This window comes from Temnothorax curvispinosus, unplaced genomic scaffold (genome assembly GCF_003070985.1).
Source record: "Temnothorax curvispinosus isolate PA1 unplaced genomic scaffold, ASM307098v1 QBEX01001405.1, whole genome shotgun sequence".
Lineage (NCBI taxonomy): Eukaryota > Metazoa > Arthropoda > Insecta > Hymenoptera > Formicidae > Temnothorax > Temnothorax curvispinosus.
Genome location: NW_020211185.1, coordinates 32886 through 49359, shown reverse-complemented (window position 1 = coordinate 49359; position 16474 = coordinate 32886). Strand labels below are relative to the sequence as shown.

Below are 16474 nucleotides of genomic sequence, written 5' to 3'. Positions count from 1 at the left end.
TCAAAAAATTGACATAACAAAGGGAGGGTGAAATGCGAACATTATAACTCTAAATCTCAAATAACCATCTCTAAAAATTTAAATATATTACAAATTAAAGTTAGAAAAGATTGACACAGATTAATGTAGCGACGAAAAATAGCTGTCTTTAGTAAAATTAATTTAAGTAATGAGCTGACTTTTTATTTATCAATGCGTGAGAATGCAGGCTGAGCGAACAAAACGTTCGCTTTTTTGAGACGTTGTTGCTTTAAAGAGTAGGAAGTGGGTGAAAGGTGGCCGGGGCGGTTGGTTCGAGGGGTGGTTGGCAGGATCTCGATATTGCTGCTTGTATACCCGAGGCAACGGGGCTCATATCGAGCCACGACAATGTCCCCCGTAATGTCGACAGTCCGCCATTGTCCTCTATTGCCTGGAGAGAGTATCTTTGTCGGGTCGCGTGCAGAGTCCGGCAATTACGCGACCGCGTTCTTAGAGGACAGGTCTTTAATAGCGCGTTTTTCCTTTCTTATCAAACTCTCACAGCATCATTGCATTCTTACCTAAATTCCAACGCCTTGATGTCGACTCGTGAATTAATCAAATTTTTCAATGTCTAATCATTTATTTGTATACATTGCATAATACAAATTTGTTAAATAAAAATAAGTGACCAAACTGAAGACTCTCTGACTTACAATTTAAGTGATAGAAGCTACATTCTTTAATCTCCAATCATTTATGTATATTTATTTTGAAAGATAGCAAAAACATACATAGGACAAACTTAATCTGTGTATATATCCCTAATATACTTTCTTGTGACTACTTACAATTAGAAGATAGGTATTCCTAATGGGTTTTACAGTAAAACAAACTATTACGCAACCTACAGCAGTGTCTGGAATAAGCCTTGCATTTTCGAAAAGCAACGTGGAAGCTCGTCGTAGGTGGTCTCAAAAGACGTGCGGTTCGTCCGCGCGCTCTCGGTTCGGCTTCGCGATCAGAGGATCCGTCGTACCGATAATCGTAAGGATGGATCCCCGGATCGTTAGCACGCGGCCTTGTCCGTCATGAAAGCGTCCGTATGTCGAATCAGCGATCGGCCGACACGCGAGTCGGTCATTCCTCACAATTAGCGGCGATTCACAGCGGCGCACGGTTTGCCGCCCACACACATCGATAGAACCGCCGTCGCTCGGCCCGCAGTCGGATAATTATTTTCCGATTATTATTAATAGTACGAACCACACACATATACACACGTCGGCGCGGCGCAGCCATAATCACGGGGGATATCTAGCGCGGGAAGGGAAGAGAAGCGAGAGAGTGTCCATCTGACAGGACAGAGGCTGCAAGGTCGCCCGATGTCTCGACTCTTTTCTGTCGGCCTGGCATTCTTACGATACACCCTGTATAGGTATATAATGGACGTTTCGAACGATCACTCCACATGATACAACGCGTCACGTTCACATAATGTCTCTCCGCTTGCGCGATCGCATCCTTTCTTTAACTTTTTTCAAATTAAGATAAATGGAATCGGAATTATGTATTACAAGCCCGAGTCGTTAAGTCGCTATTAAGTCGAGCGAAGACTGGATCTAAATCACTGAGAACGAGAGGCTTGAGAGCTCGCGCTGATATTTCCTCGACGATTTTCACGGAAGTCGCTTTCATTGTTCCAACAATATACTCCCGGAAGTGGAATTGGAACCACCGAATTTCCTTTCCCCCCCAGTTCCGAGTCACAACGGCGAGCGAAGGACACTTAGAAGTGCACTTGATCAAACAGCGAATGAAGATTAGTATACGTGCGCCGCCGCCGGGAGGGAGGTAATTCAACCCCGTAGGCCTTCGATGACGTATTCCAGTCACACGCGCGAGTCCCACCCCATCCTATCCCCCCACGCCACCCTTTTTCCGCGCGATGTATTCACGGTATGTAACCCAAACGGGACTCTATAAAATATTACCCTCCCATCGTCCCCTCGCCTCCCCCCCCTATCTCGCGCCCCCGCGCCGCGCAACCTCCCACGATTTTGTTCGGTCGAATAACTTATTGTGCGCGCTCTATTTTGATATGTCGAGGGCCGCGCTCTGAATACCGAATGCTAGTATAGATTCGTCCAAACAAAACGGAATTCGATTTTCGTCCGGCCGCCGGAGAAACGATATACAGAGAGACAATCGAGTCTCGTTTATGACGACATTTATGACGCAATCCCACCGCGGAACTTCTTGACACCGCGCACCGGACGTTCCGCGACGTGTGGCGAGGTGCTTGCTTTTTCTTTACACAACAGGTTTTTCTTGACGGATCCATAGTCAACACTTTCTAAGATATGATACACTTCTCATAACGGATTTTTTTGACGGATCCATATAATCAACGTTTTCTAAGATACGATACACTTCTGTATTACGCCTTATACACTTGTATAGATATAGCTTTACGATATACAAAATGCAGCAATACTTCAGAATGCATACACAACAATGGTATGATAAAAAGAATAAATCGACTTTTCGATACCTTGTAAATTTATTCTGCAAACTTTAACTCGTAATTTTTCTCATCCTAGTTAGATGTACAATTATTATTTTACGTATATTCCGATTTAATTATTCTCATTGATATTTATAATGGTATTCTTCGCTTATCAAACGAAATTTTGCTCAAAAATCTCGTTTTTTCTTTTTTTCTCAAAAATTGTAACTTTCATACACATTAACGGCATTAAGTATCAAGATGGACGTATCAGCCTGAATGCAGGCTGTAAAAGGACAACAAAAGTCCACGGCGCGTTGCGATTAACTGAAACAACCGGCACGACAATGGAGTAATCAGCGAGCTTTTCGACGCCAGCGTCGCCTCCTCTCGACTATCCCCAACCGTCTCATTCCCCTCAGCCTCTGTTAACCCCTTCCTCGCGGGGCGCGTTTGTTGTCGCTTCAGCAATCACTGCGATCATGTTCTGCTCTGTACTCACACGCATTGTTTTTGCCATTACGTACCGATTTTTATGCTCTGTAATTGAATGAAATTTATATCATTTAATAATATTTTAATAATATTTATATCATTTAATAATACAACATTTTTGTGTGTAAAAAGAAGAACCCTAATCTTGAACCTGACTTTTCCGTCTATAAATTGCCATAAATTTATTTAATATAAAATTCAATTACTCTAATTTTCTCAATTACAGTATTTTTTCTATGATTATAAATATAGAAAATCTAAAATTTTATGTAATAAAAAATTAAGCATTTTTTTCTGTAAAATGTATGACTTATTATTATAAATTTTTTTTAACTCTTCCGTCGTTCCACTATATTACAAGATATATTCGATGTAATACAGCACACCCTTGAAGAAAATATGTGCGCAAATAATGAGATTTTGCATACGCCGCGTCTATTAAACGGACGTTGCCAATTAAAGAGATAGGGAGAAGATCTTAAGGAGCCGACGATGGATCGTCGATAAGCCGAATTGTTTCATTGATGAGCGAGCATTCAGGTCGAAGCAGACGGGAAACAAGAAGTGGGGGGAGAAGCGAGTACATTAGATGTTACAGCGTTTACGCTCGCAACCCTCTTTCGGACCATGCCAGTCGATGAATGGTATATAATCAGCGGTCGCGTGGCATCCCCGTGCTCGAGGAGGCCGTGGGGGAGAGTAAGACGAGAAATGAAAACCCCTCCCATCCCACTCCCTAGCCCCCTTTCGCTCGAATCGCTCGTGATGCTGGAATCGCGAAAAATCACTTAGTCCACCCCGTGTTTTGTGCTACGAAAGTGCGTATTCCCTTTTTCAATTCTTTTCCATGCAAAATTTGATTCTTGATGCAAAACAATTCTTTCTAAAGAGGAAACTTTTAGAGTAGAATAATATAAATAATTTTACGCCATAATAAGAATTAATAAGAACAGAGTCTGAGAGAAGAATTTATTAACGTATAATTGAGCGAAATTTGAAATAAAATTGACAAAAAGCGAGTAACAAGCTAATAAACAATTTCACTGTAATCGACTGTTTTTGTTAAATAGTCTATCGATTGTACTAGGTTTGATGAAGAAAGTTTTTTATACCTCATCCCAGTGAAATTTTCACACTGATTGTGAGGAAAAAATATTTAGATTAAAAAAAATATTTATTTAGATTGTTGCCAAGAGCTTATTTACTTAATATAATACACATATTTATTTTGAATTAGATATTTTTGTATTTATTAAGTAAATAAGCTTTTGGCAGTAATCTAAATAAGTAATTTTTTTTATCTAAATATTTTTTTCTCAGTGACAGAAGGTCAGAAAATTCGCTGAATACGGCCGAATTTGGAGAAAAGATCGCTTAATTATTTTGTACATTATATAAATGTGAGGTATCGTGTCGATTTAACGTTTAATTGCCCGAAAAAAAGACATCGTCACACCCCTCGCTCTTGTCGGCGATGTGCGATAAAAGGCGCGTTCACGCCCCGTGAGTGACAGAATGTTTGACGAAGCGACGAGGGCCGATAAAGGGCCCCCGGAACGACAGTCGATCGCTGTATCTCGCTCATTGACGGGACACCGTTGGAGAGCGAATTTATTGTGCGGTTAATAATGGGGCCCGCGTGACAGCCAATCGCGCCCGTTTATCTACTCCGAAGTAGATGATCCTTCATTATACTGCCCCGAGAAATACGGTGTTTATTCCTTGTTACGCCGGACTGACTACCTACAAATTTCAGGCCTGTAATTTAAAAAAAATCGAACGAACGAGTCTCCCCGAAAATTCTGATCTCAAAAAAATTTGGAAACTAACTTACCTTTTCAAATATCTTAGTTCTCAATCAATATTTGTTTCCCTGTACATATAATACTTTGTTTTATCTTAAATTTGAAAACCATATTTTTTTATCTCTTTGAACCAAAAATACATTTTTATATGACTTAGAAATTTTAATACGGAAATAGAATTTTTTATTTCCACTGAAAAAAATTGTATTTCCATATTAAAACAATTTGCTAAAAATTTGTAAAATTTGCGTCTTTAAACATATACATTTCTTATCTTTCAAGAAGTTACATAACGATCGCGTCCGAATTTTTTCGCGATATATTTTATAATTTGTTCCACGAATTATATATTTTGTATATATTGTGTATGTAAGAAAATATATTTCGTACATATTTTTAAATGCGACTCGTTTCTTTCATTCTTTCGCTGAACGTACCAGCTCGATCTCCTTCCGCGGCGTGACACAGATTCGCTTTTCTGCGGCAGATGAATATTCCTGCGCCTTCCGGAAATTCAATGGCGACGGCGCAGTCCCCTTTTTATGGCGACCGGGAGATGTTGTCGCCCGCACACCAGCTCCCTTGTCTCGTTTTATACCTTCTCTCTTTATCGCCTTATCACTCGAGACGTCTTCCAGCTCTCCCCCCCTCCCTTCCCCTCTTCGCAACCTTCTCGTTGCACCTCCTCTCTCTTTCTCGCCCCCCCCCCGTGACAAGACACTGCCGCGACTGATAACATTTATTATAAGACCTGGCCTTCTATGCTCGCCTTCCACGCTCGTGTATCTCTCTGCAAGCGGACAAAGCGAGAAAAGAAATTCTCTGCCTGATGACGAAAGTCGATGGTTGATCGGCGAACGCATCAACGACATCATTTCGTATACCTTTGTTCAATTCTACGCCTCTCGAACTTTTTTTATCTCTCGATTTTATTATTGTTAGCGTATAAAACGCTGCGCTCTATTGATAAATACTAATGCGATCTCTCTTAGAGCGAACCCTTATTACTTGCATCTTATTTTGTTTTAATTATGAGTTTCTTGAAGTACCGAAATACATACTTTATCGTGGCCGTTATACATATAACGTTCTCTTCTTTTTCCGATAAAACTAAATTGAATATAATTAATTGTTTTACTGTGTATAAAGAAAAAAAAAGATTTAGGAAACGTAGGAAAGTTCTGTCAGTATCGAAACAAAAAAATTCGGACGGCACCTCTAAAGTCCCGTGATTGCATATCTTCAACCCTTTCTCTCTTCGCGAAATCCTCTCGATCTCTCTATCCGCCATTGTCTTCGGAAGTATCAATGAACCGAGTGCACCTGGCTGACCACCAACGGAAGGCGGAGAGGTCAAAAAGGCGACTACGGCGACGGCGGCGGCGCGATAATCCGCACGACAAACGCACCCATACCCCCGCCGTCGTTGTCTTCGTGAGCGGTGCGGTAGGAGAACAGAAAGAGGGAAAGAAACGGAGGAGATAGAGACGTCTCTCCACCTGTTGCGCGAACGCGCGTATCCGCTCTGGACCGCCATGCCGACGCGGCGGCCAATCGCGGCCACCCATTGGCTGCCCTAAATGGTGGGGGCAGCGCCGCCGCGACCGATTGGCCCGCTGTCTTATTTTACCCCACGTCCCACGGGAGCCGAGCCGAGCCGCACCGGCGAAAGCTCCGTCCCGCGGGTTCGCCCCAGATGCTACGTGCTTCGCGAAGTTCCTGAGGGAATCCCCGCGATTCTCTCTGTCAGTGCACCAAAAGGACTCGTGTCCGTCAGATCAAGCCGTCGCTCGAAAAAAAAACATATTACATCACAGAAGCGCAGAACTGTCCTGGAAGAATTGCTGAAGTATAACTGTATCGTGACGACCGAAAGAAGACAACTCCTGACAGTTGAAAAAGCCTCCGTTGACAGATTAGTTTAATTTTACGTGAAATTGAATTCGAAGACGTAACAGAAAGCTGCACAAGAAGAATCCAGTGATCAATAGACGATTGCATGGTTTTTTTCTGAAGAATTCATCGATTAGAAGATTCGAAATGTCGTCCTGATGCAGTTGTTGATCCAAGACGTCCATATTTTTGAAAACATTTTGGACTTCTAAAATATGCACGATATTTTTGGGAAGCACTCATCATCAGACGAAGATTTGTCGTTCAAAGATTTTAAGGAAACGTTGCCGTTGCTCGTGAGCGTTGCATAAAGATTTATTTGTTAACTGAAACGTCTAGTCTTCTTCCGGGATACTATTAAATATTTGAATAGATAGAATCACACGGAGAAAATTTAGACATATTCCAAATCATCGAAAAATGTCTTAATTGTTATTTTCGTGCAGTGAATGTGAACCAACTTGAAAAGTTTGAAGATAGAATTATCTAATCGATCGCGACCAGTCAAAGTTAGTTGACGCTTAATGTTGACGATACACCAAACTCAACAAGCTTCGAAAGGTCTTGTTTACGGGAACAGTCAACAGATCAACTTTGCGGGAACCCTCAAGACTATACTGAAGATAAATACCTTTAAAATATTTAAAGATATTTTTGAAAATACGTTGACAGGATGTACGGAAAGCTATCTTATCCACTTGAGATAGGAGTGTTCTATCAATTTTTTAATCCGTCAGAAATCTCGTCCACTCATGAAGAAGGCAATTAGATTAAAGATCGTGGCAGAAAGAGAACGATTCATGGAGATGTCGTCTAAGTCCCTGCATAACGAGCACATAAAACGGCCGATGAATGCCTTTATGGTGTGGTCGCGTGGTCAACGTCGCAAAATGGCACAGGAAAATCCAAAAATGCACAATTCGGAGATCTCGAAGAGGCTAGGCGCCGAGTGGAAGCTCCTGAGTGAGAGCGAAAAACGCCCTTTCATTGACGAAGCAAAGAGATTAAGGTGAGCTCACAAAATACACGTTGAACATATCAGGACACGTTGAACACAGAGTACTCTCGAATATTTTCGAATTTGATTATTTTATATTTGAGAAATTAATGATGACGTTTGAAATGAACTTCCTTCTCTTACTTACATATATCTCCTGAAATTAACTTCCGAAGTTAAATTGATTTTAATGTGTATATTTCTCTTATATGTAATCTTAAAAGCATTATTTTATTGAAATTTTTACTTTACTAGCCATTCTTTATATCATTTTTAAACACTGAAATATCTTTTAAACTAAATTTATTATTTTCGGAATAATTTTTATATGACAAATAATTTATATCATATAATAATATAAATATGTATTCTTCTTTTAATAACTTTCTTTTTACAAGTGACAATATATGTATTCATTTAACGATAAATTACGAAAATTATTGTCATATAAATTATGATATAAATAGAACATAATTAAAATATAATTAGGCTATAATTAAGATATACGTAGGAGATAATTTAAAGATAACTATTTTTAAATCTCTCTATCGAAATCTCTTCTCCTCTTTCTCGCAATGTTATTTTACTTTTTATTTTCTATTTATGATGTAATAATATTTTAATAAATCATTGCATTCTTACATTATCTGTAAGTTATATAGATAATAAAATATAGAATGATAAATGATTTAATGATAAAGAATAAATAATAAAATTAATGAATTAAGGTAAATGAAAAAATAGATGATGGTAAATGATAAAATAGATTTTTTTTCTTTATTTCTTCAAAAATTTTCAATTCTGTGCAATTCTGCACAAAGAGACTAGCCTGAGATAATAGAATTTTGATAAGACAACATGTTGAAAATTATATTACGTGTGATAGGAAACTTGTAAATAGAAATTCTTATCACCGGTTTCATGCCAAGATTGCGATCTAACCTATGGTACAAATTCTAATTTTTAAACGTTGATTCTGAGACGTTTAAGATAGATTTTACATATTACAGATTGATATATATTTTTAGCTACAATTTGATGATAATATTTTAACATTATTGTCAGTGTACAAATTCGTACATATTTTTACAAATCATGAAATAACACAGACCTTCTATCTTTTTAACCAATTATAGTCTTATCAATGATTCAATAACATCTTACGGACAATTGTTTCATCTACAATGAGAAATAAATCTGCTCAATAAATATTGATTTGTAGAATTACTTGCAATATAAATATAATTTATCGTTGAACTTTTCTCTATTCTCTCTCTCTCTCTAACATGACACTTATAAATATAAAATATAAAACTAGAAGAAGGAAAATTTTTTACGTCATTTTTGACTGACAGGCGATTTCTTTTCCGCATAGCGGTACTAATTGCTACTCAGTCACGATAATATACTCCAGATGATTGCGTTGATCGGGGTGTGGGGTCCGTATCAGCAGAGCCGAAGGGATCGAAAACGGCGGGAAAGCGTGCCACGCGATCGTCTCGTACTTCATAATACGGTACATTGTTGCCGAGAAGCTTAGGGGCTATGCTGCGCTTAAGCCCCGGGTTGAAATAGGGGTGAGACGTGGCCAGTATTTATAGGGCGGGCGAGAGAGACGAGCTCTTTATTACCGGCCCTGAATATTTAATCACTGTTATGAGTTTATTTAGCTCGCCGGAGCGGCCGCGCGCCGATTTTTCGAGACCGGCGCGCCCTTAAAAGGGCCCCCTTGAAAAGAAGGTCCCGGCAATCTCGCGTGAATCTTCTCTTCTCTAGAGTCCTCGTAACGTCTTGTATAATTTTTTGCGAGCCTTATTCGCGTAACGTTTTGCAATCTCGTAAACGCAATCTCATCAGAAGGATATCAGTATTAATTTTGCGATGATAATCAACCCGCTTAAAAAAATTGGTTGTTTCACTAAACCTTTGAAAGTATTTTGATATTATTTGTTTCTCGACTTTGATTGCTTATTTCTTAGAGTGACAAATATTATTAAAAATTTAATGACGATTATATTTGTAAAGCAATTTATTCTATTCACTCAATAATAACATCCACATATTCTTCAACAAATAAAATCTTGAAAGAAAGTCATTAATGAAGCACATTAAGTATTTTTTGAGTCTTCTATAGAAATTACTTCAATATTTGTGCCAATTTATTGTTTTATAATAATCTTATATTAATTAGATTAATAAATAAACTTGTGCTAGACCCTTCGATAATACGTGTCTTAATAGCAATATAAGTCTTAATAACAGTATCCGAAATAAAAATCGGGGTTAAAGGGGGGAGGAATAGGTTTGCGCGCAAGGTGCGTGCAGATTAAATTTGGGAACGATCCCCGCTCTCTCGCTTTTCGATCTCGTCTCGGGGAACAAGATTTAAACTGATTCCACGCTCTAACCCCGTGCCCGCATTGCAAAATATTCCGACCTCGATTTACATTTCACCCCGTCGGGGGGGAAAAAAAAGAAGGAAATAGAAGAAAGCGGGGGAGTCGGGCGGATGTCCCGCGACGCCGCCGCTGAAATTTTCGGCGAAGCCGCGAATACCGAAATCGGCGTCGTCTTAAACGGATCGCCGTCGCATTCGTACGCGGAAAATGCAATTCCTCTGATTGACGGCAACCGACCGCGTCGATAAACGATAAAATTAATGGAAATGGCACTCACACCGAACTCACAGCGCGGCGGCGCAATTTGTCATATTTCAATCAATCGAAATCATTGAATTTACTTGATTTGCGATCAATGCGTTTAACGTTCCACACTTTGCGGTATTTATTATACTTCACATGTAGTAGTGACATGTTTTATTTCAGTATTATACGTTATTAAATTTTCTATCGACCTCCAGCACCCGCTTGGCTTGCTAACGATACAAAAGCGCAAAACAAAAGGCCATATTTTTCCATCGGAAATTTCTAAGAGAGAAAGAAAACCGGGAAGAGGGCCGTCGAGGTGCGCGGAAGGGGGTGAGAGGTATGGGCAATCCGAGGGAAATTTCGACGCGGACGTGTAACGGCGAATCCGCTTTTCTGGCGGATGGCAGCGACGTCGACGACGAGAGTAGGGTGGCGGCCGTAAAATAAAAGGGGGCGGGAGAGGGGAGGCGGAGGGAAACGGAAGGGAGACGCGAGGGAGGTAAAGTCGTTCCCTTGGAGCGGCGTCCTCGGTAGGAGCGGGTTCCCTTGGACCCGCGCCGTCACTGGCCCGACGTAATCTGTCCGTTCGTTCACGGCGACTCACAATGTGGCCCCCGAGATAACAAATAAAGCCCCATTGTCGCAATTGTGTGGATTTAAAAGGATTTGCCCGGCTTCTCCGCACCCCCGCCGCTGCCACCGCCGCCGTCCGCGCTCAACGATCCTGTCTCTCTCTCTCTTTCTCTCTCACCCGCTCGTCTTCCCTATCCCTCCTTCTATTTCTCTCGTCCCCCGTTCTACGTACCCACTTCAACCCCCTATGTGCTCCGCAGCCTCTTCCCGATTTCTCGCTTCTCTCATTGCGGTGAAACGGCTTTTTACGCGCTTTGATGTTGCATATGAACATTCCTCTGACATCATAGCGAGAAATCCGTTAATGCGATTAAGTCGCGAACAATTCTGTTAATCGAGTAGATTTTATAGATTAACTGCAAATGCATGAGACACGAGAGTGTCGAGAAGAATTGCTTATTTATAGTTCCATTTAATTGAATTATTAACAGTTTGGACGATAAATTCTTGCTTCTTGGATTTGTTATCGAAATTCATTCGTCTTTTAAATAAATAAAATTTTGCGGAAAATTTTAAGATAGTTTAATCATTATATAAGGCAACTCATAAAAAAGTATAATAACACGTGAGCCACTCTTACCTTTTCGATCGTGGAGAAAACAGAGAGAGAGATACCCGAGAAAAAGGACCTGTCGCCGATCGCTAAAACTCATCTATAGTTAATGAAGTCCATCCCCGCGGGCGACGCGACGCGATCATTCCGCGCTTTCGGTCCCCGCGCGGTTACAATCGTAACTAATTGTTATTGTTCCTTGTCGCGACGCGGCGAGAGAGCGCGTAGCTTATGTCGTCGCGGGGATGATATAGCGCATTGTTTATCGGCCGCTAAATAGAAGCAACGCGCGGGGGAGAGTAGTGGCGGACCAAAGGGGGGGGAGGGATGTGCAGAGGTTGGAATTGTAAAGATTACGGCCGATGTTTATGCATTTATGCTGAGTTATTGTCGGCGCGGCTTTACCGATGTTTATGCTGATTTACGCTTTGTGCTATCTGCCGGGACACATTGTCCCCGGAATTATTATTCCGCGGTCGCGGCGGCGCGGCGTTTCGGCATCCGCGCGCCCCGCACGCCAACTCCCTCTCCCCCTCGTTTCACTTTCGAACTACCCCCTTGAAATTTCGAATTTCGTCACACGGTGAATTCTCCATTTCGTACTTTCGTAGAAAACGATCGGCACGTAGAACACCGAGGGAATTCTCTGCTATAATTGTTACGACTTCTTTCATCGCTGCGATAAAATGGCTGAGAATTTAACGTGAAGGAAACTGCTGGTCGCGAGGAAGAGAAAAGCTCATTTTTCAAGTGAGAATATTTCGCATCACATTTATTTAAGAAAACGAAACATACGGACAGTTTATGCAATTACCGCGACTTAAAGCCAAAATAATAACGGCGCAGCAATGATAAAACGACTTTGCTTTCGCTAAATTATTATTATGACGTGGTGCGAAGTAAATGCACCACGTTATCACCGTCGTGCCTCCGACTGCATTGTCCTGGTGGTTTCCGGCGAAATTCTTCGCGACGACCGCCGTTACCAAAAAGCCCCCGTATCTCCAAACCTCCCCTCTCGACCCTCGTCTTTTCTTTTTTTTTATCTCCACGAGGTGAGGCATAAATAAGCACAGCGTTTGTGCGCCTCTTGGGTACATAATGGAGTATTATGTGTCGGAGATACCGCTGTTCCTCCTTTCCCTCCTCCATCGTCGCGCCAAAGAGAGGTGTGTGTACAAGATACTTACTGCAAATACCTATGGTGCCCCGTATCGTGTTCTGGAACGGTGATAATACGTCCCATTGTACATGGGAAGGCGAGAGAACAGTTTATAAAAATTGTAGGGAGGTGTTAGCGTCCGCGATAATCGATAGTCGTGTTGTTACATAAAATGATAAAAAGAAAGACATAGATATGAGGCGTTCCAAGAAGGCGCTCAGCTCCGTTTCTTGAGATATTCGTAATTTTATTTATGAATCCCGATTGAAGAAAAACAATTTTTTTTTTGCTTTCATAGTAATCGTAAAAGTAGTTAAGAATTTCGAAAAAGTCGACAGGGCAAGTTATCCGAGAAACTTAATTAATTTATATGATAATATAAAGATATATACATATAATTATTGGCGAAAGTTCTTAGGAAATTATTTCGAAATTATTGGAAATCGTAAGAATCATACAACATTTGAAAAAATTTAAGCTCATTAAATCATTTATAATAGAACTCTCGCTTAACGACTCTTGCCATCAGGATGGTCACGGAATTATGTTGCAGACCCATCGCAGGCTAAACTATCGCGTTCTCAGTTACGAAACTATTCAATTAAGCCGTTCCCTTCCCCTGAAATACGCGTGGAACCCTTCTCGGCTCTGTTCCTTCCCCTTTACTTTACCGTCGTATAACGACATCGGATTCAGCAGCGTATTTACGATAACGATGAGCTTCAACGAATCCGCGTCGAGTGAGAAAATTGAGCAGAACAAAGTTAAAAGGAAATTAATAATAAGTGCGAAAGATAGAACGCTTTTTTTTAAAGAGGGACAATCTATTTTGTAAATACAAAGGTTGTCTGTGAAGCAGACTACAATCGTGAGAAAAACTAGCCATATTTTTAAAGTAAGTAAATAATCTTCATAAATTAATCCTTTTGTTTTCGATGAAAAATTTCTTTTAAGTCAATTGTTCCATTTTAGTTGCTCTATTTTCTTGTATCAAATATCCAGCACATCTCCATCAATCAAATATTCACCCAAATTTCAGCATCTCTCTCTGACGTACTCATTATTAATTAAATAAATAATAATTAGCGCGTACAGAAAAATTATAAAAAATTAAAAGAAAATCAATATACAAACGCGGATGTCCGTATGATAATACACTTATACATTTTGTGGGCTTTTAATATTTTTCAATTGAGAACTCTATGCACTTCAATCATTCCTGTGAAACTACATATTTTCGACCTTTACTAAGACTTTCCTTAATCAATAAATCAAGAATGAATTACATATTGGTCTTGATTTGATTTTCTATGACACTCATTATCTTTTCGATCCGTAAAAACCTTATCTTTTAATTCAATTGTAATGACCATCACTTTCATAATTTTAAAAATTAATCTATAGCTTTTATTAAAAATGCCAAATAAGTTGCTTAAATAATTTTTTATTCTGAAAATAAATGTTGGAAAACATAAATTTATAGTATTTAATATTATACTGTAAGCAACAAAAATTAATAAAACAGTAAAACAATTAGATTGACAATTTGTTCAAATGGAACAATTTAAGACCTCTGTATCTTTAATTTTAATTTAGACGTAAGAACATATTTTTAAGACTTTAAACTTTTAAATTACACAAGAAAATATAGACAATTTCTGTTGTATAGAAATTTTTCTTTTTAATTCAATATATTTAAATATTGTATATTTAAATATACAATAACATGTCTAAAACGTATTGTTTAGTTGTATTATTTATTGTATTAATTAGCAGTGGATCACCGCTCTGTATATATATATTACAACCACAATTACACAATCACACCAATACACGAAAGAAATTCTAGTCGAATCTCACAGTACAATGATACAAATTACCATCCACCTTTCAGAGCTCTTCACATGAAAGAGCATCCCGACTACAAGTACCGGCCGCGCCGGAAACCGAAGTCCCTGGTGAAAAAGGAGAACAAGTTCGGCTTCTCGATATCACCACTGATATCACCGGGCGACAGCTTGACCAATCTACCGCGCGGTCTTCTGCCGTCGTTGACGCCTCCAACGCATCATCTGATGCCGCACGAGGACCTGAAGATCCCGCGCTTCTTTCCGCCGTTCGCCTATCCGCTCTATCCGCTGCAGCACAAGCTGAGCGACGACTTCAACGGCGGCAAGCTGGCCGCCGATCTGGCCTTACAGGCCCTCTACACTGGCAATCCCTTTTATCCGAGCCACCAAACGATGTCCTGGCCGACGAGCCTGTCGGCAGCCGTCTGTCTACAACCCAACTGTAGCTGCCCGAGTCCGCCGAAGGAGTCCAAAAGACCGATTCCGTCGTCCAAGATGGACGACCCACCCTTTCCGAGCCCGGCGAGGGCCGACGACGACGCCGTCGTCGCGGAGCGAGAAGAATCCCGATACCGAAAGCTCGAAGTGGACTTCTCCACCAATCTGGAGAGTCATCATCAACATCATCATCATCATCACCATCATCATCAGGAGGACCGTTCCCAGGATCGCTTCTCTTCCTCTTCGTCCTCGTCGCCGCCCACGGAACAACTGGAGAGATCGTCGACGACGACGACAACGACGACATCGTCCTCGTTATCCTCGGCGTCGAGCGGCAGGGTCGACAGCGCTTTCTCCGTTCAGAGCCTGACGTCGACCTCCAACAGCTCGAATTCGAGCTCGCAGCGCGGACACGTCATATGAAGGCCGCTCCCGGTTCTCCCGGACTTAAACTTCCGGGGGAGCCTGATGCCGGCCGCGTGGCCGACTGCCGATTGGTGGCGGGTGGCCCCGATGCTCTCCCCGATCCCTCAAACGACAGTCGTGAACCTGAGCACCGGTGTCGTCAAGGAGGACCCCGTCCATTTCCAAGACGAGCAACAGAGGGGCTCGACTACCGTATCCAGGTCGCCGAGGAACGGCGTGCACATCGCCAATGTACAGTGATCTACTCGTCTATCGCCGAGCAGTTGTACGCTCTGGATGAACATTTCGGTATCTCGCGACCGGAAGTGAGCCAGTGCTATCCATGTAATTCGGATAAATCGATGAGAGCGCGCGCGTCACGCTCTCTCCTTTTAACGGAAAAACCTCTCGTTTTGTAGTTTAGAGATCTCATTCGGAGCAACGTAATCCGCGACTAGCGAAAAAACGACGCGTAGTACGGGTCGGAAAGTGCCCGGCCGAAAAATATCGGGATCGAGGAGTAGGCCGTATCGGAGAAATAGCTTCGCGACCGCAGGCCGAAGCTGGCGAAACAGAAACAGAAATCGATAACTCGGCTATACGGCCCCGAAATCCCACAAAGGATCGGGTGCAAAGGGTCCTCTCGACCGGATCGTGCACGCGAAGCTGGTTGCTAGAGGAGTCCAATTCTGATGAGATAACCAACCCTCTCACATGCCATATATTAGGAGGCGGGCGGGCGCGGGCGCGGGCGCGTTCGGGGGTGGACACGGTAGGGGGAAGGGAGGAAAAAAAGCTCTTCTGACGGAGGCAAATCTCTTCTTTGAAACGCGGCCGTGCGAAATAAGCCTAAAACGTTCTGAATGCTAACGTAGAGACGCGCACGTACCCCGACGACGCGGTTTCGGTTGTATCTCGCGACCGGCGTCGCGCCGCGCCGCGCTGCGCCCGCTTTTCGCGAACGAAAGTATCGATACGGCGAAATGGAAGACGCGTGGCTGACTCTGCGAACACGCGTCGACGCGAATCCTTTTCTAATATTACGGAAAGGCCAGAAAGACATTTTCGAAGGTTGTCAGATTTATTCCATCTCGCTAAAGGTTGATTTCGTCAATGTTGTCT

The 16474-nt window shown here is 41.5% G+C and overlaps 2 protein-coding genes across 3 annotated transcripts in view; both read left to right on the top strand.

Moving 5' to 3' along the window:
- The first annotated feature begins 6468 nt into the window (after nt 1-6468).
- Nucleotides 6469-16474, top strand: part of LOC112463219 (transcription factor Sox-14-like) — a 12562-nt gene continuing 2556 nt past the window's right edge. The window contains exons 1-2 of one of the 2 annotated variants that reach the window (XR_003041759.1): nt 6469-7672; nt 14551-16452. Coding sequence is in view for 1 of the 2 variants with exons in the window: in XM_025029467.1 (XP_024885235.1) it covers nt 7416-7672; nt 14551-15370 (1077 nt within the window). In the remaining variant the exon portion in view is untranslated. Of the gene's footprint in view, nt 7673-14550; nt 16468-16474 lie in introns of those variants that run through there. The other variant, XM_025029467.1, reaches the window with a different exon arrangement.
- The window catches only part of LOC112463208 (uncharacterized protein DDB_G0271670-like), a 2357-nt gene continuing 1298 nt past the window's right edge, over nt 15416-16474 (top strand). The window contains exon 1 of the mRNA XM_025029438.1: nt 15416-15604. Coding sequence (XP_024885206.1) covers nt 15416-15604 — 189 coding nt within the window. The remainder of the gene's footprint in view (nt 15605-16474) is intronic.